Source organism: Misgurnus anguillicaudatus, chromosome 17 (assembly GCF_027580225.2).
Source record: "Misgurnus anguillicaudatus chromosome 17, ASM2758022v2, whole genome shotgun sequence".
Lineage (NCBI taxonomy): Eukaryota > Metazoa > Chordata > Actinopteri > Cypriniformes > Cobitidae > Misgurnus > Misgurnus anguillicaudatus.
The window spans coordinates 12,448,756-12,475,390 of NC_073353.2; the positions used below are offsets into that span (position 1 = coordinate 12,448,756).

Consider the following 26,635-nt stretch of genomic DNA (forward strand, 5'->3'; position numbering starts at 1 on the left):
ATTTAGCAGCATCTAGTGGTGAGGTTGCGAATTGCAACCAACGGCTCAGTCCACCGTATACCCCTCCCTTTCCAATCACATAGAAAGGCTACAGTATAGGATGGCCATACGTGCCATTTTCGACGGATTTTCCTGGCCAGGATTTCGTGTCCGTCCTCCAGAAGTCGCATTGGTCGACCACATACGTCATTGAGGTTCTTACATTTCAGTTAAATACATTACAAAATTAAGATTTATTTCTCTTAAGACATACAATCATTATAGTGGTTTACGTCGTATTTAAGGGACAGGACAGTTGCTGTGAATTTGGGACATTTTTTTCAACATCGGCACCTTTAGTTTGTGGTGTTCCTCAGGGGTCGATCTTAGGACCGTTGCTGTTCTCTTTGTATATGCTTCCTCTAAGCTCTATTTTTTGGAAGTACAGTATTGCATACCACTGCTATGCTGATGATCTTCAGTTTTATTTTCCTGTGAACTTAGATAAAACTCTCTTCAAAAAGTACATGAATGTTCTAGTGAAGTAAAGCTCTGGCTTTCTAATAACTTTCTCCAATTAAATGAGAGCAAAACTGAGGTTTGATTGTTGGTTCTGCCACAACACATGCTTTTGCTGATCAGCTAGGCTCCCTGTCTTTAAAGCTTGAGGACAACGTTAGGAGTTTAGGGGTAATAATGGACTCATCCCTAAACTTCAACAAACAGATTGGGGCCGTTTTTAAAGGTAGCTTTTTTAACCTGAGGTCAATTGCCAAGTAAAACATTTTCTATCCAGAAAGGATTTGGAAATTGTGGTTCACTCCTTTATCTCATCAAGGCTAGATTATTGTAATGTGTTATATATTGGACTTCCCAAACTGCCTTAGCCGGAATGCAGTTAGTGCAAAATGCTGCGGCTAGGTTTTTAACAGGAGCTAGGAAAAGAGACCATATTACACCTTTACTGCAATACTTACATTGGCTTCCTGTAAAATTCCGGATAGATTTTGAAACTCTCTTGTTTGTCTACAAGGCAATTTCAGGCTTAGCTCCTCAGTACATTATTGATCTTCTTATTCCTTCCTCTCCATCTATAGTCCTCAGACCAAGGGCTTTTAAAGGTCCCTCGCTGTAATTTTAAAACAAGAGGAGAGCGTGCATTTTCCGTGATAGGTCCGAAACTTTGGAATAGTCTCCCACTCCATGTGAGGGCAGCTCCTTCAATTGCTGCTTTTAAGTCTTATTTAAAAACATATTTATTTTCTTTAGCTTTTGATTGTTGAGTTGTTTGGGTTTATTAAATGTTTTTTTGCTTTTAATGTTTTAATTTCATTTTATTCTTGTAAAGCACTTTGGAGCAACGGCTGTTGATGTTACTTGCTAGTTTCATTCTTACCTTGAAATGTAACGGTTATTAAACCTTGATGAGGTATGCGGTCGACGAATGCGACTTCTGAAGGACGCGACCGAAATGCAGGCAATGACGCGTCCGACAAAAATGGCAGGTATGGCCATTGGCCACCCTACTACAGTAGCCATCACAAGACAAACATGTCATCTTCTTAGACAACATAGTGACAATACACGGTCTGTTGTTTACAAAATTATCCACTTAAACATGTGGACAATGGGTTCAGTTTGTGTGACTTTTGGAGGACAGAGTATCTGCTGAGCAGAGAAAACAAGCAGAGCATGCTAACCTGCAGCTAGCGAACTTGATGAGCACATCTGTTAGATGGTTCATGTGCAGGCATTAGAAAAAACACCACCAGGCTGACCAAGCAACTTTACTGTAGGGCTCATCACTGACCGCAACTAAACAGAGGTCACCAGATACACTTAACCTTTAAGGCATCACTACATCATATGCCACATGCTGACTGGAAGCATTTTATACTTATAAACTTGCTCTAAACATACATGTAAGCATACAGTTAAAGTTAGTGCAAGAAACATTTTTGGCTCACTTGGGTCAAATACGGCATGGGCGTTTTGAGGACTCAGATTGGCAAGACACAAATGTTTTGATCTTCAATACTTATTCTGGGATGAAATAGCTCACGTGTGGCTGGAAGTAGGGCGCAAGAGTGGGCGAAAATCCAACCCGTCACGGGAAAATGAGAAAACAGCTGTAAGAACCATCTGTGGCGTTTCCATGGAAACCAGTCATTGGGAAAAGAGGAAGAAGGAAAATGCAAGACACTAGGAGATGAGAGGGAACTCTGATAACTGATAAAAGTAAATGAGAAACAGCACTGTCCCTAAACAGGGTAAAAAACAGCACCTGTCGTATTCTCCAAAAGATCTTTTTTTTAAATAGTTGGGATGTTTAACCTTTATAAAGTGTGTTTATGCAGCTCAGTTGGTAAAGGATTGCGTTAGCAGTGCAAAGGCTGTGGGTTCAATCCAATACGCATAGAATATAAACATATGTGATAAAAGTGTACTTTGACTGCTTTGGATTAAAGCTTCTGCCAAATGCGTAAATGTATTACTGTAAATCAGTCCCTCCAGAAAAACGCGATTATGCGATCGCATGATTCAATGCATAATCAGTCATCATATTTATGCAGGGGGTGCATTTTTTAAATATGCCGCACTTTCGCCGCATAAATTGCAGATTTCTGCTTGCAAAATATGCGGGTCTTGAATGATTTCATAATCGCTGCTTTTTCGTAGCAAAAAGTATATATATTTGTAAAAAGTTGAAAAATATTGCATTTACTTCACACATGCGCAGCCATGTCCCCTATTGTCATGGGAATGTTAGGAAGTGACGTAATTACGCGACGTAAACATCAACGTAAAGATGCAAAAGTTCACGCAGTTTTGCAAGTTCCCGCAATTTCATCGCATAAATATCCGTGCCGCAAGATGAAGGATTTTTGCCCGCAACAATCCAAAAAAAAACTCTTTCTGGAAGGACTGGTAAATGTCATAAAAAGTAACAAAAATGAATAAGAGTAGTTTCATTTCCACTTATTCTATTTGATATGAGCTACAAAATGTGTTCATTAAAAAAACACAAACAGCATATGTGTATTGTTTGGTATGTAGTGTAGACCAATACACACCAATTGGTCTAGCTTAGGTTGGGATTAAATATTGCTGTTGTTTTTACAAAACCTTGGTAACAAGGTTAAATGACTAGCTTGAAAAATGTCAACATAATATTTGACAATTTAACAAAAAAAGGAATATTATTTACTGCTAGTCCAAGTGATATCATTTTTGAGGGTCAGAACATTTTTTGTAGAAAGAGTCAAAATTTGGACACAAAAAGCTTCTATTGCATCAGTATGGGTGTTGTTTGCTGGAAAATTGAGGATTTTGTCATCAAGGATCCCATGCCAGATAAAACAAACCCTCCGGTCTACCAGCATCACAATGGTTTGGAAATTTGGCTCCATTGTGCTCTTCAGTTTAAATCCGACCCACTGCTGAACTGTAATGAAGTGCCTAAGTTTATCATGCATAACACACTACAATAGTCCATTATGTTCTGCTGAGAGATACAGGTGTCAGCCATTATCCCTGAATGTAATAGTCAAGGGGAGTCAGTCTTCTCTAAAACCCAGCCAATGAGGAGGGCCTTGATCATATCAGAAACTGCATATTGCTAATGGCAGGGCGATGTATTAGAGTTGTAGACAACAAAATGATGTCTTCAGAGATTGGAATTTGATTAGTGGCACCACAAACAGACACATTAAATCCTTTAGAAAGAGCAAGTCTGTGTCTGAGAGTGAGAGACAGCAATAGTGTCAGACCACCATTAGTCTGTTTTTGCTCCATGTATTGTCTCATCAAATTACCAATTTCTGGAAAAAGCATGTAAGGCACCAAACAGATTTCTGACCCAACAATAGGTCACAACAACCCAGCATTCTTTTAGTTTTTTTATGTAATGATATGAAAACATGTTAAAGCATGACATGAGCTAAATTATTTTAAACTATTATAAGATATTATAAATAATTCTACTGCTAGATGACTCTCAGTCCGTGAGTTTCGCTCCATACATGTTTTTACATACCTGCCTATTATTTCCAAGACCCTAAAAAGCTGATTTAGCAGTTTATGGAGAAGTTTAATACATAGTTTTAGAGGTAATATAAACCCTAGCAGAATGTTAGATAAAGACTGTTAGAAATATAAATACAGTCCAAAAACTCTGCGATGAATCCAGAGCACCTTGAAGTCACTTTCTCATCCAAATTACTAGTTTCATCTCCCTCCTTCACCACTGAGCTGAGACATGCACTTTAAATGCATTCCCCTAGCTCACATCTACAGTATTCCCATCTTCCTAACTCTGCCCTCTCATCACTTTTCTCTCATTTGTTCCCCAACGTTCCTCAATGTTCCACCATCATTGTCAAGAGATTCAGCCTTTCATTTTTCCTAATAAATTGTCCTCTACCTCGAAAAACAGCCAAGTATGTTTCTCTTTATCTCTAAACCTGACACAATTCCGTTGGGAATTCCAGTCAAGCATACATGCTTCATGTTTTCAAAATGGGCTTTAGTGGATTGGCAATGTTTTTCTGATCAGGAGAGAATTTGGTCCTTAAGAATCAAAGGAGGAAGGCTTTGGGGGTATGTTAAGGGTAAAATGGGTTCACTGGGTTGGAAAAAGTGTTTCTGCTCTTTGAAGAGATGAAAACAAAAGTCTCAAAACTACACAGTCAGTCTTGTGATTTCATTGGAATTCCTAACAGAAACCTCACTTTATGGTCTATAACCAGCAAAAGGGACACTGGGTTTTGGACCAGTGGACACAGGTCAGTGATCTCAGTACCAAAGAAATCCAGGTTATTATTTTCTCATCAGCTTCTCCATTTCTGGAATTCAATGTTTAGAAATGTTCTGTTCTGGATTTCATCTAGTTCATCTAGGCCAGTAGTACTGTTGGTCAGATTAGGAGCAAACCTGATGAATTACTTTTGTTTGCAAGAGCAACACTGTACAATCCACACTGATTTTTTGTTATGTTCTAGGCCTATTCATAACATGGTGGTTTCACAGATATCAACCTTAAATTAACCACAGTTTTTTCACTTTGGTACCAGAAAATACCTGTAAAATTGGCAGAAAAGCTTCTGTGTGAACGCAAACACGTCCCGTAAATGTTCTGGGATTGCTCCAGGAAAGAGGACCTAGTAACATTCCCATAACATTCCCGGAAAGCCCTCTGTGTGAACAAGACTCAGAAACAATGCCGTAAGGAGCATGCAGTAGTGAGGACGCTCGTGTCATCGCAACAATTAAGTTATGGTTCAATTCTTTAAAATTAGGGCTTTACATGCAGATTAACATTCACAACCAGAAATGTCTGCAAACTGGACTGAAGCAGATATCAGGGAGCTTGTCACTCTCCGCACTGAAGCGGAGATCATTCAGCAGCATCAAAGAATAGCGCGTCACACGCTCATATGAGCTTATAATAAACACAAATGCATGCGTGTCATCGCAACAAAATATATCGTTCAACTCTTTTAAACGGTGGATTTTAGTGATGCACCGATGTGAAAATTTTGGCCGATACCGATAACCGATATGACTCTTGTCTGTTATGGCCAATTCCGATATTTGCAGATGCCGATATCTCTGTATAGAAAATACATTTTATGATAATCAAATAAAGAGCTGTTTTCCAGAACACTTTTTTTTACTTTTGTAATTTATTTCCAGAAATGACTGATTGGGCACCTTTACCCATGTGCAAAATGTCATCAATTAGCTGATTGATATGTAAGCTTATTCTTTGTAAGCTTCGGGATGCTTATTTTTTAAGTGGGTGATCAAATTGGTTGTGTTGAACAATTTGGCCCGAACTCCCCCTCGCATCACCCGGCCCTCACTCTCATTGCATACACCAGCAGGGGTGTCCAGACTTTTTTGTGTGGTGATCTACTTTTAAAATGATAAAGCCGAAAAGATTTACATGCTAAAAAACACTTTAAATGCGTAGACTTATACTGCATATATCTCTACATTGGATTTAGGGCTGTCACCATTACTCTATTTTTTTGAGGAGTTTGCTCGCTCACGCACGCACGCACGCACACACACACACACACAGGGCACGTGGTGCATAAGGCAAGAATGCGATTACATCCTGGTAAATTTCGGAAGTTTACACGACTAAGCTGCAGCGGGCAGGCATAAGATTCATAAAAACACATTTAAGAAGAAAGGCACAGCAACTCAAAAAGACTTACGTGTTTCACAAGTACTCTAAGACAGGGGTGTCCAGACTTTTTGTGTGGTCATCTACTTTTAAAATGATAAAGCCGACAAGTTCTACATGCTAAAAAACACTTTAAATGCTGGACTATACTGCATATATCTCTACATTGGATTTAGGGATCTCATTATTACTCTATTTTTTGAGGAGTTTAAAAACAATCCTGGAGTACATGTCGAGTACTGTTTAAAATAGCGGAGATACGGTTTAGTGAAACAAACTAAAAAGAAAATGACAATAGTATTAGAAGCATATAAATCAGCACAACGCTGCCGCTATCTCTCCCTTGTTCGCTCGCTAGCGCGCACGCACACACTCTCTGGGCGCATGGATCAGTACCTGCAAGAATGCGATGAAATTGCATCCTGGTAAATTTCGAAAGTTTACACAACTGAGCTGCAGCGGGCAGGCATAAGATTTATAAAAACACATTTGAGAAGAAAGGCACAGCAACTCAAAAAGACATGCATGCGATCTACCGGCATTGCCTTTGCGATCGACTGGTCGATCGTGATCGACGTATTGGACACCCCTGTCATACAGCGTAGCGAGGATCTTCTTTCAGACACTTTAAAGAACGACCAGGCAGACGACAGAACCTGCTTCAGCACACGTGTAACGTATGCGCTTGTGCAAAAACAAACATCCTCGCCCCCACACTCACATCTCATACACACTAGGGATGCACCGATATGGAAATTGTGGCTGATACCAATAACCGATAACTCTTTAAATTTGGGGCCCGATAACCGATATCTATAGGCCGATAAATATTCATATTATTTTCACAATGAAAAACTTGCAGACCGCGGACATCTTGTCTTTGTGCTAGACTAGCATACTCTTCTTAAGCCCGCAACACGTGTCACCTTCGTGCTATGTCACAGAAAGCACCAATCAAAACTCCACATGGCCGGCAATGAGCAAGTGAAGTGGTTCAACAAACTAAAATAATCCATAATTTATTGGCTTTCATTTATCTGCCTAATTTTGCTATCAGACCGACAACCGATAATATTAAAAATAAGCAGTTAACGGCCGATAACGATATGTCGGCCGATATATCGTGCATCCCTAATACACACACGTCAAATACACAGGAATGATTATCAGCCTGTTCACATCGGCCTTATTTTGACATCGGAACGATGCAGATGTGTAAAAAAATGACCATATCGGCCGATATTATATTATTATATATTATATTATATCGGCGGCCGATATATTGTGCACCACTAGTTGATTTAAATGCACACTTACATTCACAATGAGAAATGTCTGCAAACTGGACTGAAGCAGAAATTAGGGAGCTCATCAAATATCCACTCCGAAGCTGAGATCATTTACCAGCATGACAAAACAGAGCGTCACGCGCTTATAGTATTATCATAAACAAAAATGCACGTGAGTGGTTTCTGGAGAGAGAAATAAAGGATAATAAGCTAACTTCAGAAGCTGTGGAAAAAACCTACCAAGTGCAGGACTTTAAACATGTCACGTGTCTATACAGGATCTTTATGGTACGTGTGTGAATGCACGCACAGATTCCAGAAAATCATTGCAGTGTAAATTAACCAAAAATCAAATGATCCTGGATAAATCCCGTATGCATTTTCCATGTACTTTCCATAATGTCTATGTGAAAAGGGCTTAAGTGTAGTAACCATCATTTTTTTAGAGTATTGATTAGCATTTGTAGAACCATGGTTTAACTTTAAATTTGTTGTTACCATACTGTAGTAACCGTGTAAAAGTTTACATACGCCAGTTCCTAATACCGTGTATTTCCCCCATTAACATCAATGACAACTTGAAGTCTTTTGTGGTTTTGGATGAGGCTCTTTATCTTCTCAGATTGTTAAGCTCCCCATTCTTCTTGGCAAAAAGCCTCCAGTTCCTGTAAATTCATTGGCTTGCAATAACTGCACGTTTGAGATCTCCCCAGAGTGACTTCATAATATTGAGGTCAGGAGACTGAGATGAACCTTTACTTTATTCTGCTGTAGCCAATGACAGGTTGACTTGGCCTTGTGATCATTGTCATGTTGAAATGTCCAAGTGCGTCCCATGCGCAGCTTCCGGGCTGATAAGTGCAACTTTTCCTCCAGTACATATTGCATTTATCTTGCCATCAATTTCGACCAAATTTCCTGTCACTTTCTAGCTCACACATCCCCAAAACATGAGCGATCATCAGCAAACTGCAGCCCATCTTTCTTTAAGTGCCTCCTTATGGTGCATTTTGAAACAGCAACACCACATGTTTTTAGAGAATCCTGTATTTCACGACACCTAACCCCATCTGCTCCCTACGAGCTGGATGGTGCCTTGCATGGCTGACACTGCCGTCGGTGTATGAATGAGTGAGTGAATGGGTGAATGTGAGGCAAATTGTAAAGTGCTTTGGATGGCCATGGGTCTATGAAAGTTTTATATAAATGCAGTCCATTCCATTATATCCTTTCTGGTTTTATACAATTCAACTACCTTTTCCCACAGATCTTTTGCCAATTCTTTTGCTTTCCCCATGACTCAGAATCCAGAAACGTCAGTGCAGTACTGGATGAAAGATGCAAGGGACTGTCAGGAGTCCAGAAACTCATTGAGCTTTTATAAACACACTAATTACAAGTAAACAGATCACAAGTGAGGGTATGTAAAAGTATGAGCACAACTGTAAAGATGGTGTTTTTCCAAATGGACACAGCATTGGTGCAATTGGATTATAATGGATGAGAATATCTAATTGGTTTCTCTATTCAAAGTGAAACTGATAATAGATGCACGGAAATTGAAATATGTGCCATTCTATGAGAGCATTTACCTTTTCTAAATGGTAGTTTATAGTAGTAATAGTAGCAATAAGGGATCACAACAGAAAACGTTCCCATGGATCCTTTGGGATAACTATAGCCTAAGGCTAATATAATCCCTGCATAAGAAGCTCATCATCAGCATGAATTCACATACATGCAAGTATGTCTGAACAAGAATTCAGTTTTAAAGCACTGATGATGAACAAGCATGGTCAAAAGTGTGGTCAGTATTGAATCTGTACTTCACTGCTTCTGCCTGCCTTAATTCTTGCTCATTCTGTCCTTTTCACTCTCGCATCACAGTGTCAAAAGATCTGCATTATAACAGGTTGTGCAGGACTTGTTTATCTATTACCCTGACAGCCATTTTATGTTTTCTCCGAATCACCTGCCAAACTACATGACCATAATATTTTACATAATTTCAGAGGCTTTCAAAAGTAGGACATGACGGTTTGGTCTCAATCCTTGTGAAAACCGCTACACAGTCTCTTGAGGTTTATGGAAATCATTCCCATGGGGGAATTTACTTGAATTCATACGAATTTGCCAACTTGTACGAAGGTACAAATACATATGTAGGAAGAATACCTGCAAAATCCGTCTGGATATACCAAAACTCTTTTCAAAGATACAATTTCCATCAAGACCATGTTCACAGCTGGGATTTGGTTTGTTTGGCTTGACAAATTTCATAGACACAAAACTACTTCCATACAATTGGCAACCACAAGACGTGCACACAATCTATCAGTTAGGACTCGCAATGATGACATTTCATAAACCAACTCTGGTGAAAATGAAATCTGATGGAAAACTATATAAACACACTGTGTAAATTACCATTATTTGAAGATAAAACAAACAAATAAGACACACAAGGTCTGAGACTTGCTGAGGCGTCAGACCATATTCATATGTGTGAATCTCATGGGATTTATCATACTGACAGTGAAAATAACATTCAATACCGGCCCAATAACAGACGGAGACCTGAGGCAAATACAGCTTCCATCAGCATTCAGAAACGGCACATAAAACAATCCAGCTGGAATTGATTTCATCATTCTGTATTCTGCGAGCACCATGTGCTTCTGGTCCCACTCTCAGAGAGGCCTGATCAGGTTAAGGAAATGAGATTGGAGAACCTCTAATAATAAACACATACACAGGTGAACACACACAAAATAAAGAATTGCATGCACGCACCAACTAGAAAAAAATGATATTGGATTCACAAAGTACATGCTTTTTTGTCTTTTATAAGATATAGTATACAGACAGGCATGAAACTACTGGGAGAGTAAGAAATGGGATTAGTACTTGACAGTCCAGAGTTAAACCTAGGACTTTGGGAACACCACAGCTCATACGCATCATGAGAATAAAAACTAGCACTGCACTGTGACTTCAACAGTAAAGGTCACTCCTGACGTTGTTACATGGATATGTAATAAAAATAAGAACTCAATACACCGTGCTTGTAAATGTCACGGATATGAAAATCTGCAAATGAAACTTTCCAATGCCAAACTCACAATGCTAGGGTGGATGCTGGATAGTTATTATCCAGTTGCTTTGGGTGGTTTCCAGTTCATTGCTATTCGACTGATGTGTTCTGGGTGGTTGCTTTCTATCCCAAGTCTAAATAGCCCAAAAGCTATTCGGATTAAAAAGCGCACACAACCATATGCCAAAAGAGAAATGGGTCTCAATATCTATCTGAGATTCATTATGAGTCAAAACCTGAGATAATGTCACAAAAATGCAAGGCTTCACAAGCCACGTGACTGGGGTCGGAGATACCGGCTGAGGCAGGGTGTGTAAGACAATTGTGCCACAGTATCACGGGTGCGTGTCGTGATCTCCATCACTCGTTTGCCTCAGCGCTCACCGCCGCATTAATGCAGAATATCACATCTGCAACTGATGCTGCTCATCTCAGAGTCAAACAATGCTAGGATTGGATGCTTTTATATAGGGGCTGTATATATCGGACGTTTTGGTCACTATCTTGTATCGGTGATCTCACAGGCTGACGATAGGACGATCTCAAAATGGGGCATATTGCCCAACACTAGTAGTTACCAGAAACATTATTACCGTACATTAAAATCCCATGTGCCTTAAGGTTCTGTAAAGTCAGCTTAACAAATTTAGAAAGTCTTGAGTGTATTTTGTATCAGCCGTTTAGCTTGACTGTGTGTTGTGGGTTGGCAGGTGAATGTGGCTAAGGACTTCATTAAAGCCCGGGATGCTCTTGGAAGGAATGTCACATTCATTATTATATTGTAAATTGCTTGGGTATAAGACACTAAATAACAAATCTGTAGTTACTTCTGCAGGTGACAGGTTGAGACTATAGAGTTTCAGCTTACATGGCTGTATCTCTCAGGCGGCACAGCCAAAGCTCATTTACTAACCATCTGATGCATATTGCACACATAATTGGAAGCCACTTCTCAATCTGGCAACCTCTAATCTGATTATCTGACTTCACTTAACTCCCAGGAATAAGGACACTCTGGATTTTTTTCGCATCGAAATGAAGTGATTGCATCCATTTTTACTTTATTACCATATAAAACAATGAGCACTTTTTGGGAAAAACCACTAGAATCGCTTGATGCGGCAAAGATTGCCAAGTTATTGGCAAGTATTCTTTTATGGAAATATGAAAAAAATAGCAAAAATATATGCTGTAGCCCAGTGATTCCCAACCGGGGGTACGCGTACCCCAGGGGGTACGTGAAGAGTTTCCAGGGGGTACGCGAAAAGATTTACATTTTGCTTTGATCTCATTTACTTTTAATAAAAATGTCTTTCGTTTGTCCAGTCACTGACCTACGATTGATTTTTGTGAGGAAAGCATTGTAAAACGGACAACTTATTTTAATCTTATCATTAATATAATTAGCCGTCAAGAGTAAATGCGCTGCATGATCCAAAACGCAATAGCGACGTCCAACTCAAGAACGATCTGACTATTTTTTAATGAACCTGAATAGTTTCTAAAGACACAAAGTTTATTAACTATAATTAATGTTTAAATAATGTTATAATATTCATTCCCGCTGCCGTTGCATTTTCAAATTATGCAAAAATAACTTTTGTATTGTTTTTGGCATATTTTGTTTTAACATATTTTGTCCCGATGTCTTTTGTATTTATAGATAATCCCTTAACACATTTTGTTTCTCTATATATTTGAACAGAATAATTTAACTTATTTGCACACTTTAATTATCAGTAACTTAAATTGAGATTTTAGTAAATTTAGGGCATTTACTAAAAAGGACATGAGAGCTCAATTACAAATAAGCGCCGGAGTTGAAAATTTGCGTGTGATTTACTACAAAGGCTCAAATAAAATACACAGGCACAATAATGACATAAGCACATTCCTCTAATGACCACTGCAATCTACTAAGAGCAGCGCAAATTAGTACAGGGTCGCAAATAAGAGACCTCGGCAGGACATCGCAATGAAAATGCGGACCGCGGAGTGTGAAATTCCAGCTAAGTAAAAGTACACTATGAACCGGAGGACGAAAGATGAAGGGTAAAATTAGTTTTGAAATACCTGATTTTACGTCTCCTCATGACTTCTCCTCCTCTTTTCTCCAGCAAATTAAACATAGCATGGCTTGGCAAACTATATATTTATTTTAAAGTATGTTCCCCTGGCAAAATGTAATACTCTCCTCGCATTAATGTTAATGTAGGAAAACTTCCACAAATGCATATGCAATAAGGTCGCAAAAATAACACCTTTGCAGAGCTAAATATCTATTGCGTGTCTTTAGTAAGTTATACTAGTCGTTATTTAACGCCAAATGATGGTTTGCGCAAGCTGTTAGTAAATCTGGCCCTTAAAGGGGTCATATGATGATTTTTTTTTATTTGTAAAATAAGTCTTTGGCGTTCCCAGAGTCCATATGTGAAGTTTTATCTCAAAACACCCTACAGATAATTAATTATAGCATGTCAAAATTGCCATTTTGTAGGTCTGAGCAAAATGTGCCGTTTTTGGGTGTGTCTTTTAAAATGCAAATGAGCTGATAAAATGCAAACACTGATCGCAATGGTAGTGGTTTGTTGAAATAAACATGCTTCATCAGTCAGTGCTTTTTACTTTAATGTTTACAATTAATTAATTAATTAAAATTACTAATTATTTGTCTTTAAAACACAACTTTGGTTTAGTTTCGATGAAGGGGTACTTGAGCCTTACTGATAGTGCTGTGGGGGTACTTAGGGCTAAAAAGGTTGGGAACCACTGCTGTAGCCTAAACACACACACACAAAAAAAAACCTAGAACAGCTGCAATTTAGATTGACCCAATAGGATTCATACCTTCAATAAAAATTATTATTGTACATAATACTTCAGTTTTACCAGCATAAGAAAAGGATCATGGATGGATACAGTAAATGTGTCTGCCGGTATGTGTAAGATTGGGGTAAATACATCACCACCAAACCTCTAATTTAACTAAATAAATCAGACACAAACACAAGCCAGTCTGGCAGTCTCTAAAATGATCTCTTACTGAATCATCTCTGATAGCCAAGCAACACTGACGCCTTAGACCAAAACACTGGCATGGAGCCATACGAAATCAATATTCTGACTAGTCACAAGGCATTTGCACAGAACGACGATAGTGTTTGGGTGGGTGAGCATAACAAAGCCAACACCATTGCCAATTTGGTAATTAGTGTTTAGTAGGTGGGCTCCAGTTATCATTCATCCCCAGCCAAAGGTGCCATGTTTCCAACAGGCTTTGCCACGGGGAACACCAGCTGCCGTAGACCAGCTGAATCCGGCTGACAGCCAATAAGGCAGATGTACGATGACCTGCAAAGACTGCTGGGATATCTGACACAAATTCACCCAGACAGCTGGGTAAAATGTTGGCAGGGGTGCGATAGGGGAAAATAAGGCGTCAGCTGTAACAAAAAGCTGCAAAGATGAAGACAAAAGCAACAGATGGATCAGCTTCAGGAGGCGGTTAAATATCACGGCATACCAAACTTCACAAACACCAAATCAAAGTACTCTGTTAATGTACAATTTTATTTAATGTAAAGTTAATGAACTTTAATTTATATTGCAATTTTTTTTAACTGAAATTCCATATGTGTCAGGCATTTGTGTAGGGCAGGGCCTAATTCATATACATAAAATCATTAGGTATTTTTTTTAATAATATTTTGTGTTTTAAAAAACACATTATTTTCCACATACCGTACATTTTTGTAGCTCCAGATTTCACTCTCTTCCTGAAATGAATGGATCTGAAAACCTCAACGTACAGATTGGCCAGCTAATCTGTACAATGTGATTGGCCTGAATACCTCTGACGTAGGAAATGTGACGCTACTTACCATGTTTAAAAGATTCGGTCACAATGCAATAGAGACAGAGCGCAGCGCGTCACAACCTGAAAACCACGCCCACCGGGGGGGAAAGCAATCCAAAAGTCTCCATTGACTTTGTATTGCAAAAGGGCGCCTCCTTGTCATTTCTGGCTTATAACAAAAAACTGAATAATGCCTAAAAGCTGCTTTGGGACAATATGTACAGCTAACAAGCCAAAGAACACAGAAATAAGTTTTTATAAGCTGTCGAGCCGTGAAACCCAGTCTTTGGGGAGAATGGGGTGGATCGCCGATTGCGTTTCCCCCTATTGGACGCAGTTTTACTAATAGGAGTACGATGAAAAGTTGCCTGTTTCCATTTCTGTGTCTAAACGCTCGTTTTTTGAAGTCGACAGCTTATAAAAAATTATTTATTTATTTTTTTGGGTTGTTAGATGTACACCTTGTCACACAGCAGCTTTTAGGTATTATTCTGTTTTTAAGTTTAATCCGTAAATAAGTTTTTATAAGCTGTCGACCCCAAAAAACGAGCGTTTAAAGACACAAAAATGGATACAGGCAACTTTTCATAGTACTTCTATTAGTAGAACTGCGTCCACTAGGGGGAAACGTAGTCGGCGATCCACTTTATTCTCCTTAAAGGCTGGGTTTTACGGCTCGACAGCTTATAAAAACTTATTTCTGGGTTCTTTGGCTTGTTAGCTGTACATATTGTCACACAGCAGCTTTTAGGCATTATTCAGTTTTTTGTTATAAGCCAGAAATGACAAGGAGGCGGCTTTTCGCAATACAAAGTCAATGGAGACGGTTGGATTGATTTCCCCCCCGGTGGGCGTGGTTTTCAAATTTGCATAACGGCGCTCTGTCTCTATGCTAACAGAAGTTAACTTACAGGCTGTGAGTCTGAAGTGGGAGGAATTATGATAATGTCGGTCTTGTCCACATCACCAATACCAGGAAGTAAACTGTTGCCTACAATCTTTGTGTTTGTTGTAATCCAAGAAAACTTTACGTTGGAGACGATAATTTGCGTCATCGTTTACTTTGGGGTTTGTACCTTTTGCATATCGTTCACATGTACTAATACACACTTACACACCAAAGGAAATGTAAAAAATCGTGAATCTGACAATAGGTGCTCTTTAATTACTTAAAAAAATGAACAGTGAAAAAAGTGGGCAATTAAAAGTTATGTTCTCCTGAGAAGTGTGACACTACTTTAAAAACGAGGGATCTCTCACCTTAATCTAGCAAATGCTAAATGATAAAAGCTCTGTCACTCCCTATACGCAAAGTCACAGACAGAAATAGCTTACCTGTGCTGAGTTTATTAAGCCTGCACCATTGCTCATGGTGGCAGAAGGTGGATATTCTATGATTGTCATTCTGTCCTCTTCATTAAATTACTTTTGCCTGTCCCTGCAGTGGCAGCACACTCTGAATATTAGCTGTTTGACTGGCCCATAATCAACATGAGGAATGATCTAATACACAGCATCTAATGGAAACTCATGTGACACATCGCCTTTTGGAAATTAACTTGGCCTTTTCTTGCCAGCAGACTAGGACACGACATCTCAACAATGCTCTCTCACACCAATACGCTTATACAAAAGTAATGCATCACTATACACTCTAAAACACACCATAAATGTTAAAGGAACAGTATGTAGGAATGTGGCCAAAACTGGTATTGCAATAACAAAACTTGTGGCTATAAAAATTTGAAATAAAAATGATTTCTTAATGTCTAGTGACATATCAGGGCCATTTTATGATTAATTGATATACATTTCTTACATACTGTTCCTTTAAATCTGATCATTACAAATAATGCCTTTGGGTTCATTTCTGGAAAACAATTTCTTTAAACAATAGCAAATACAGTGGTTAACATTTTGTGGAAAGTTTGTGACTCCTTCTTTTTAATCTACATTAAAGCAAAGTAGTCCTATAAGACATGCTGTTTTTGATTCTCTTGTTAATGTGATGTCACACTGATGAAGCCCCACCCATGGTCACTGACTGAAAGTCCTGCAATTCTTGTCGCCCTCAGCAAGTTATGCGCTGTCCGCCATATCTCAATAGTGAGATACTATTGTCTCATATGTGTTCACAGGAATCAGATCTATTTTAACTAAAAGCACTCACTGAGTTTTGTGGATGATGTGTGAACGCTGTCTTCCGAACTCGATTGCGCACCCGCGAAACGTACTCGAGTCCGCTTAAAAAGGGTGGTCTGGGGTTCGTTTCATGTGAACTCCAGATCGGTTCGCTGCTAATGTGAGCGCAATCGTACCAAATCGCGGAAGTGAACCGCTGTTAATTACGTATTATATGGAATGTCCCACCAAAACAGACATGTGTTTGTGTGCGTGCACTTACCTTGACAACAAAATGCATAGAATGCTTGCTTAACTTTTGTTCTTATTTTTTTAAACCTTTGGTTTTGTTTTCAAAGAAATAATACAGAAACGCACTTTCGTCTGTCTGCCGCAAACATACTAAAGTCGTTTAGATGACAACGGTCTGTCCACCGTCAATTTTTGCGGAGACATTTAGAAATCATCTCTCTGCTTGCAGTTAGTCAATCACGCTTGTCGTCTTCTCGTTTACAGCGGTTGCCAAGCAACATGAGAATGCGCCGCTGCAGCTTGATGATGCAAGCGTACCGCGGTTCGGATGCAAAAATAATATGTGAACACAGTCCATGGGGGGATGGGGAGGGGGAGCAATCGAACTCGGGTTCGGACCAGGCAATCGCACCAAATGTGAAACCGTCCTTAAATTACATCTAGTAAATATGGGAATAATAGGTGCCCTTTAAAATAAATGACCAATCAGATGATTCTGGAGGTGGGATATACATCCTTTAGCAATGCAATTAGGTGCTCAACCTCCATATAGGTGCATTTGTTTCCATACAATTGCACTTTTCCAATTTTTAACACAAAAATGCATCTTGTGTAAACATCTTAGATCACACGTACCCTCTTTGTCATCATGCCGTATGATGGCGTCCTGGATGATGTCTGGAGGTGTAAAGCTGATCCTCTGTTTTTTGCGGTTGGCTGACCGGGACTTGGGGAGGCTCTGCTTCTGCAGCGTCCGTTCTCGCTCGTAGTAGAGGCGCAGCTGCTCGCAACGCATCCGTCTAACCAGCCTCTGACGCTGACCCAACGGCAGAGACTCCAGCAGACACTGGTCTATCTCCATGTTCTGCCTAAACACGTTACATAGCTGAAAGCAACCTGCAAGGAGCAAAGAGAGGCAGGGATGGCGTTGATAATATGGCAGGTTGGGACAGAAAGGATGTGAGAGGGGGAAAAAGTGAAAACAAGAGGGAAGACGGAATAAAAATCAATATATCTGAACATTCAATAGACAAGAAAGACATACACATATTGAATAGTGTAAGCAAATTATCAGGATTTTAATAAAAGTGGAGTAATCCTTTAATGTGCACAGAAAAAATACTTCATCTATTATTGCACCAGACATAGTACCTATAGCATACTGTACTCTTTTTATTATACCACACTTGGAATGCGCTAATCCTAGCTTTGCATGCTACAAACATAGATGATGGAGACAAAGCCTATATACCTTTAGGCTATAGGATTGATCCAAGACAGATAGATGTGTCTTTTCTGCAAAGCTTAGTCCAGTTAAATCTTATCTATAGCGCACTGTGCAGAATAGCCCGTCTGTTTAACCTTGAGCGAGTGGAGAATCACACTACACACACCAACAGAGAGACACAATTGTCATGACTCTGCATTTCTGCTGCAGTAGTGTGGAACAAAGCCAGCTTTCTTCTTTTATGCACAATGTACGGCTAAAGAAGTGCCAGCCAAATGCTTTGGGATCTGCGGGAGACTGTAAATACTGTAAAGGTGTAAACTGCTCCCGCTGAAAGAAATAATGTAGGTCATTGTAGGGCATTTAAAGGTTAAGTCCACTTTCATAAGAAAATTATATACTTCATAATTTCATACATTTCAATACTCTACGTAATCACGTTGAAAGGTTACATGACGTATGTGAAACGCACACGTACGAACCATTTTAAACAATAAACTGACACAAAGACATTGATTACTGTCATTCCAGATACAAAAAGTTTTGAATGGACCTCCTTCTCCACACTTGTAAAAACTAAAGTGGTAGTTTCCCATACGTCATGCGTGACCTTTTGACTTGATTACATAATTCGTAAAGTCGCACACGCGAATTGTGGTAAAAAAAGTACTTTTTATGATAATTGTTTCGCTAGATAAGAGTTTTACGGTGCATATGGGTAGCCGGCGTTAACGCCTGACGCAGGGCGTGTTTGAAGCGTGGCCAACAGCCAATCACAGTGGCCGCAACACATGCTCCTCTGTTCTCTAGTAATTGGCTGGCTCTGCACTACACTCTTAAAAAAAAAGGTTCCTTGAGGTTCTATATAGAACCGTGGGGTTCTATACTTGGCCAATAGAACCTTTTACCAAAAAACGGGTTCCATATAGAACCCTTGGAAGGCAAAGAACCATTTTTATTAAAATGGTTCTATAATTCACGTTTTGTGACTGAAGTGTAAACTAAAGATTACACAATAATTGCAGACCTACACAACTCATTTACAAACCTACACAACTCATTCACAAACCTTTTTGTGTCAATAGGTTGTGGTCAAATAAAGAGAGAGTCAACAAATAGGCTACTAATATTTAGTGTACACTGTAAAAAATCCAACTAATGAAATGTTGGACGGGCAAAAATATATAGCCTAAGTTAAACCAATTTTTTTGTTGGAGCTAGTTGAGAAGATCTGTGTTTAAAATATTAAATGAACGGTTATTTTCAAATCCAGTCAACATTCAGAATGGCTAGTGTTGAGTGAACTAATTAAGACAAATCAGGTAAATATGTGGACTTATGCTATGTTTCCTGACAACAAAATGCTCATAATATTACTGTTATTTGGTCACAAAATGTAATTGTAAGAGTTGTTCATGCGTGAATGTATGTGCTTAAAGTTTAAATATGCGGTCGGTTAATATAGATAGCGTCTATTTAAAAATGTGCTCGGACACTTTCGGACGTAGATGAGCTCCATATGAGCTCCAGAAAATCACAGACACTTAAGCGCTCACACCCCGCCCAGCGCAGCCTTGCCTCGGCAAGCGCATCAGACTGCTGGCTCTGATATCTCTGTGGCGTTTAAACATGCGATTTAATTCATTTTAATTTCTCATACTTAACAATGAAAGGGTTATGTTTTAAATCATATTTTAGGATTGCACCCAATTGATATTGCTGTTGAGTGATGTTTCATATCTTTTACATTTGTTATAACCGGACTGCATCCGAATTTGAACTTCAGAGCTGAAGGAGCGGGTGGAGAAATAGTCCCAATATCATAACAATCTTAAATAAAACTTCTAAATATACCCGTGTGCGTACCCGTGTGCGCGCGAGCGTGTGTATGTACAGTATGTGCGTGAGTTTTTAATTTAAAATGTCTTAACTTAACTCGGAAGGATCTGAATCACAGGTCATTTCATCTGAGATCATTCCGCATGTAACAGCCGGAATCACTCACTGTTTCCCACAACGACACAAGTCATCAGCCGTTTCCTCAAGGTCACGTCAGGTAAGTGTTTGTAAATAAATGTTAATTTTAGACTATATTAATTGGCAAAGACGCAAATACTCGACGTTTTTGTAAACATGTAAGTTATATAAAGGTGTGTTATGTTATGTGACCGACTTAAAGTGTGTGTTATGTTATGTGTCCGAGTTAAAGTGGAGTTATTTTAGTTAAGATAATACCGGACAGGGTTTAGGACTCCGTCTTAATTATAATTTGGACATTTTTACAAACAAACCTTATAAAATACAATACTGGCGTGCATTTTGAGACAAAACAATAGCACTCATATGTTAAGAGATGTCAGTATTTTAGTCAGTGATAAGTCCTGTCCGAGAAAACCGCCCAATAGTGTTTAATTCAATTACGTGTGATGTCTGAGGGAAATTTGGCAATTTTAGGGTATAAAATCTTTCACCGTCAAGCTTTATTATATTAAACATGTTATTTATGTATGTGTGTGTGTTTATATTCCTCTGTTTATTAAACCAGAGCGGTTATGATGTGGAGAGGCAAACCAGACCACCACCATACGCGAAGATGAGCCTCAAGGCGTGACAGTTATTTTTTCAAACTGAGGAGTTCGGACTCCGGACCGGTGTTGTGTCGAAGTCTGTTCCCCCTATTTTTCCCTTCAGTGTGGTGTTTTTATGGCGTTTTTTATCACGTTATAGGTTTTATTATTTATCTATTTAAAGTTTTAATTGCTACTGAGATGTATATGTGTGCATTTCTGTAATGTATCTGTATTGTTCTTAATGGTAAGTCAATTATTTTTACAGTATGAATCATATTATATGTATAATATTTATTTAATTATGTATGCAAACATTACATTTTTAAAACAACCAGTAAAGGAAAAAGGAAAAAGACAGGCTATATTTTAAAAGAAATACCCTAATAGAAAACTGTCAAATGTATGAAATATTTAATAAATTGTATTATAAAATACATGATATTATGCCTTTTTAGTATAACCAATTCAAATCTTTAATCTTTCTAAATGTAACGTGATGAAAGCGCTATAAAAGCACTACACTAAAGGGAAACATGGGGGGAACTGAGTTCGACACAACACCGGCATTTCTGCTTGTTTGTACCCTGAGGTAAGTAAACTTTCTACATTTTTGAAACGATATTACTGAAATATTTAGTATAATTAGTTAATATTTATTTTTGTTAGAGTAGGTATTGTGCTAAATAGTGATACTAGCTACATTTATAATATTTACCTCAGTTAAAAAATACTGCTGGTTAAAGCACTGACGGGCTTCGTCAACCGTCATTATAAAAGCTCTGTTAAATACATTTTGTTCCGGGTTTTAATGAATTACGTTACAGTCCTGCTTTATTTCTTTGTCATTTTAAATTAAATTGCCAATCACAATAAGACAGCTGTGTTGTAAGGAGACGAAATTCGAGACAGGGGTGTTATTTCAATTAAGCGCATGGTCAAAGGAACCGGGTGGAAGACGGTGGAAGGGAAATTATATGTAAATGTTTGTCGCAGTTTTACACATATTCCGTGAGTATTTTTCGCTTGTTCACGAGTGTTTTATCAGGGTTGGAGCTAAACCTTGAAGGAAAGTGGAAACTGCTGGCCACAGTTAAGAACTTTCTGCTGGTCTGTATTATAAATGCACGATTGCAGTGCAGCGTTCGTATCCGCAATAAGTCTAACGTTAGATATGCATGTTTTCTGTGATGCACACAAATAATTAATGTGATGGTAGCTGTTAAGACACTTACATTTAACATTCAAATGTTTTAAAAACCAAACCTGTTCAGGTTTTTATGTGTATTTGGTTTGTGAAGTGTAATTTATATGCTTTTTTTCCTCTCCCTCACAGATAACCATGGTTAATAAATGATCAGACACGTCACTGGCTTTAAAATATAAACCCCATTGATGCAAAAAGGTAAGGTGCTTAAAAGGACCTCGTAAATCTGACTTCTGTCACTAATGTTCATCAAAGAGCAAAATAAAAGAAATCTGTGTTTTGTAGCTTTAATGCTAATTCTTACTGTATGTATTTCATTTAGAATTTAGCATTAAAGACTGTAAAGTGTTTGAGGACTTAATTTAAATTCTGTATATTTCACACTAATTTTTTTATTGAATATTGTGTTTTGAAAAATACATCAATTGCAACCTCAAGTTAATGTAGACTTTAAGGAACTTGTTTGTCTGAAAGTGGATATATAAAGATTTTGTGTTTTAAGATGCTGCATGGAATAACAATGAGGTTTGGAACAGACTTGGTGAAGATCATGGAAACATCTCTAAATAAAATGGCCCCAAACATCATCAGGAGTGCAAAAGAAGGAAGTAAAAAACATCTCTACGCCAATCTCATTGGAGAGGAAACCACAGAAGGTGTTTGTTCTTTGTCCAGTGTAAAGTAGCTTTATTTGCATTGTCAATGTAAAGGTTCTAGCACCTATAAATTGTATAAGTGAAAATATGAAAATAATGTTAGTATAAACTTTTTCCTTGCCATTGAAGAGTAAACTTGTTAATTAAGAAACGCTGGCTGAGAAAGAGTTAAAGTTTACCCACAAATTAAAATTATCGTCACTTTCTTCAGCAGAACACAACAGAAGAAATTTTGAAAAAGTATGGTAATCGAACAACAATGGTGCCCATTGACCTGCATTGGTTTTGTGTCCATTAAATTGAGTTGTTCGGTTACAGACATTCTTCAAAATCTTTTTTGTGTTAGTGTTCTGCTGAAGAAAGAAAACTGTGAACGTTTGAAATAACGAGTGAGTGAATGAGTTTTCTTTTTTGAGTAAAATGTCCCTGTAATTGATATCTGTACCTAATGTACAATAATTTGTATCTTTGTAGGTCTGGTGAGGAATGCTGCACTTATGTTATTGCAAGCATTATTTCAAGAAAATCCCAGCTTCCTTTACTGTGTAAATAGTGTAAGTCTTCTGTAATTTAGTTAGCATTTGAGGCACTTTATTTAAAGTAATATTCAATGCAAATATAAAAATATTACTCTGTTTACCCTTAAATAGCATACAGCTACACATCAATTATTATGAGTCTTGTTGGTTCGTGAGTGTCGCTTGCCTAGTTGTCATACTTTTTTGTGTTATTATGGGATAATTTGATGGCTTCTGTTAATTGGTAAAAAGCACTTAAAAGGTGAAATGTTTGTTTTACAGGAACCCAAAGGTCCCACACCAACCATAGTGTTCAACGGCTCTCCTGATCTTCTCAAATCTGAAAGTATCAACTTTATAATGGACAATGTGAACTTAATATGTGGAAGACATTGACATCACAGGCTGTGGAATGACTGTGTCACAGGTCGGAGAAGCGGACCGCCCCTGTCGCGGATCATGCTCCTCCTAGTTCCACCTCGAGGAGGTCCCAAAGCACCCCAATGACCAGACAAACCAGAGATAAGTAAAATATAAAAATAGAAACTTTATATAAATTATTTAAAACTAAAGTGGGGAATGGGAAAGGGAATCTAAAAATCTCGCGTCGTGCCCACAGGGGGAGTATTACGGGGCCAGGGACGTTGGAGGGGTTTCCACGTGACTCCAGCTGGAACACCGCTACAGAGCGTATCTGGGTGGGTTGGGCACACACCGTCGCGGCGGCCCCTGATGGCATCCACAAAGGTCCAAGACCCTCCTAAGGTGAGTACGGACGACAAGGACACAGCACACATCTTCAAGAAAGCTTTGTGTATTTCCGTTTCAAGAGGTTCTTACTTGACTGTTGAACAGTGTTTCTTCTCTCTCCACAGCTCCCAGCCGTAGCAGAACTACGTATTTCAGCACCTGAACGACTAACAACCCAGCCGGCATCTGCAGCGTATATCCAACGCGATCAAACTTCACTCTGACAAGTAACTTCCTATACACAACCACGCCATCCTTTCGCCCGGACCAGCCCCGCACTCTTTCCGCCCGCTACCTAGCGGTCGCCGGATCAGCAGAGCCTGTGGACTCTTTGGAGGCTGGTCTTCGTTGTGCTGCCCAAGGCGGAAGTTTACTTCCAGTAACTTCTACCTTCTCTCTTTATATCCTCCTCCATGGCGTGGCTCGCCCAACCATCGCTCGCCACGTCACTCACACAGCTGTGCCTTGTTTCAGCGAGTGCGGGGATTCCCGGGGAACCCGGAAGTGCCGGTGTCTGTACAAACCGGTCCGGGCAGAACCTCTTCACTCTCCTTTTGGTTCCGCCCCGCAACTGTTTGCGTTTTTTTTTTCTCCTCAATGTTCAATACCCTTTTGCCATTAAGCACACAGTGACTTTAAATTATAAAATATATGCTTAAGTTTTAATACCTGTACAAAACAAATGTACAATCAACTTGTGTAAATTGTCATTCTATTTAATAGATTGTTCATGAATTGTCTTTAAATGCATTGTGATTTCGGTAACACTTTACAGTGGGGTTCATTAGTTAACATTAGTTAATGTATTAACTAACTTGAACAAACCATGAGCAATACATTTGTTACAGTATTTATTCATCTTTGTTAATGTTAGTTAATTCAAATTTAAGCTTTAATTGCTTGTTCATGTTAGTTCAGAGTGCATTAACTAATGTTAACAAGATTTTAATAAAGTATAAGTAATTGTTGAAATTAACATTAACAAAGATTAATAAAGGCTGTATAAGTGCAGTTCATTATTAGTTCATGTTAACTAATGTAGCTAACTAATGTTAACTAATGAACCTTATTGTAAAGTGTTACCGTGATTTCTTTTCATCATTTCAGACACATGTAAAAGTTACTAAAAATTAGTACTGCATATACTGTACAGTATCTATGCGTAAGGGAAATAACTTGAACAAAAATGTTTAATGTATAGTGTAATTAAGAGTTTAGATGTTTAATACAGAGATGCAATTTATTTATATATATTATTTATATATAAAGTATGTATGTTTATTAAAATGTGAAAATGCTTAATGGAAATAATTAAATAACTAAATGGTTGAATGTAATGAGACATTTTAAATGTAAACCAAAGTTTTGCTGTCTAATACAGAATAAAGAGATGTGATTTTAAGTAATTTTTATAGATTTATATTTCTGTATAATAAAATTAATAAATAATACATTTTTATAATTTTCTGGATTGGTTATAATTTCTTATCAATAATAAATTACTCATAATAATAAAGAACCTTTAATGGTTCTAAATAGAACCATCTAACTTTAATTCAAAGAACCATTTGGGGTTCTTTTTAATGAACCCATTAAAGTGGTTCTATATTGAACCATTTGGGGGTTCCATATATGAAGCGGGTGATAGAACCATTTCTGGTTCGATATAGAACCATTTTTTTTAAGAGTGTAGGTTATCTGCATAAGGCGATCTAATTGGCTGAAGCATGCGTTGGCGCTTGCGTGGATCTATAATTTAGTTGGAACGCATGACGTCACCCAATCAAGGTAAATGAGAAGCGTTAACGCTTACGCACAGTGTGAATGTACGGTTATGCCTCAGTTTGAAGCACTTATGATGCGTTTACACCAATCGCGGTAGAGGTGTGAAGCGCGAGTGATTTCAATGTTAAATCAATGTGAAGACGCGTTGATGCGCGTCTGGAGGTCTCGCGGCGCGGATGAGGCGTTTGGAACGGCGCGGAAGACGCGTTTCCGCCCTATTCGCACGTCTAGTTTGCGCGAATTGAGCACCTGCCATGGTACGCGTGGTACGCGCGAATGGTGCTTTTTGTGCATTTTGTGTTTGACGCGAATTGCCGGCTGACGCCCGAGTTGAACAATTTGAACTTTGGCGGAATTTCGCGCCACGTTAACCAATTAGGAGCCTGCTTGCTGCTGTGGCGGCAGCCCTGCCCGGAGTCACTCATTCAACATGAAGGAATGCTTGATATTGTCCGTGAGCAGTCACCCAGAGCTATACAACACAAGTTGTTATTTCTATAGAGACAGGAATAAAAAGGACCTCGCTTGGAAGAGTGTCAGTGGGGACATAAACTGGTAACTCTCTCTAAATGTTTGCTTTTTCCACGCGTCTACTTCGCTCTACACGCGCGAATGCATTCAAACTGTTCAAGCAGCAAACTAGGCGCAGTAGACGCGATTTTGACGCCTGAAACGCGGTTGGTGTAAACGCAGCATTAAAGCTGCATTGAAACTGCAATTGAGACCTTTAATCCATTGGGGTCGATTGAAGTCCACTATATGGAGAAAAATCCTGGAATATGTTCCTAAAAAAAAGTATTTTCGACTGAATAAAGAAACACAAACACATCTTGGAAAGAGTAAATTATCAGAAAATTTCTTATGAATGTGGACTAATCCTTGAATTCAAAAGAACACAATGACATAATTGCTTAAAAATGTTGAGCAATAATCATTACATAAAGCTGAAAGTATTATTGTTCTTCAATAACAAGGAAACAAACTGATTTTTGCAAAACACATTTTAGCTACACTTACAGGGCATAAAATGATTTGTGCATGTATGTAAACAATAAACAGCCTCAAACAGAAAGTCTATTGCAATGTCACAATAGCTGCATCCTCTATTCATCAAGTTAAATAGTTTGTTTGTTTGTTTGT

The 26,635-nt window shown here is 38.5% G+C and overlaps 1 protein-coding gene across 9 annotated transcripts in view; it reads right to left on the minus strand.

Annotated features, from left to right (window-relative positions):
- myo16 (myosin XVI) overlaps positions 1-26,635 on the minus strand; it is a 269,807-nt gene that overhangs the window by 164,661 nt on the left and 78,511 nt on the right. For all 9 annotated transcript variants that reach the window (XM_055214652.2, XM_055214651.2, XM_055214654.2 and 6 more), the window contains exon 2: positions 17,421-17,681. In XM_055214652.2, the coding sequence (XP_055070627.2) occupies positions 17,421-17,646 (226 nt within the window). In that variant the 5' untranslated portion in view covers positions 17,647-17,681. The remainder of the gene's footprint in view (positions 1-17,420; positions 17,682-26,635) is intronic.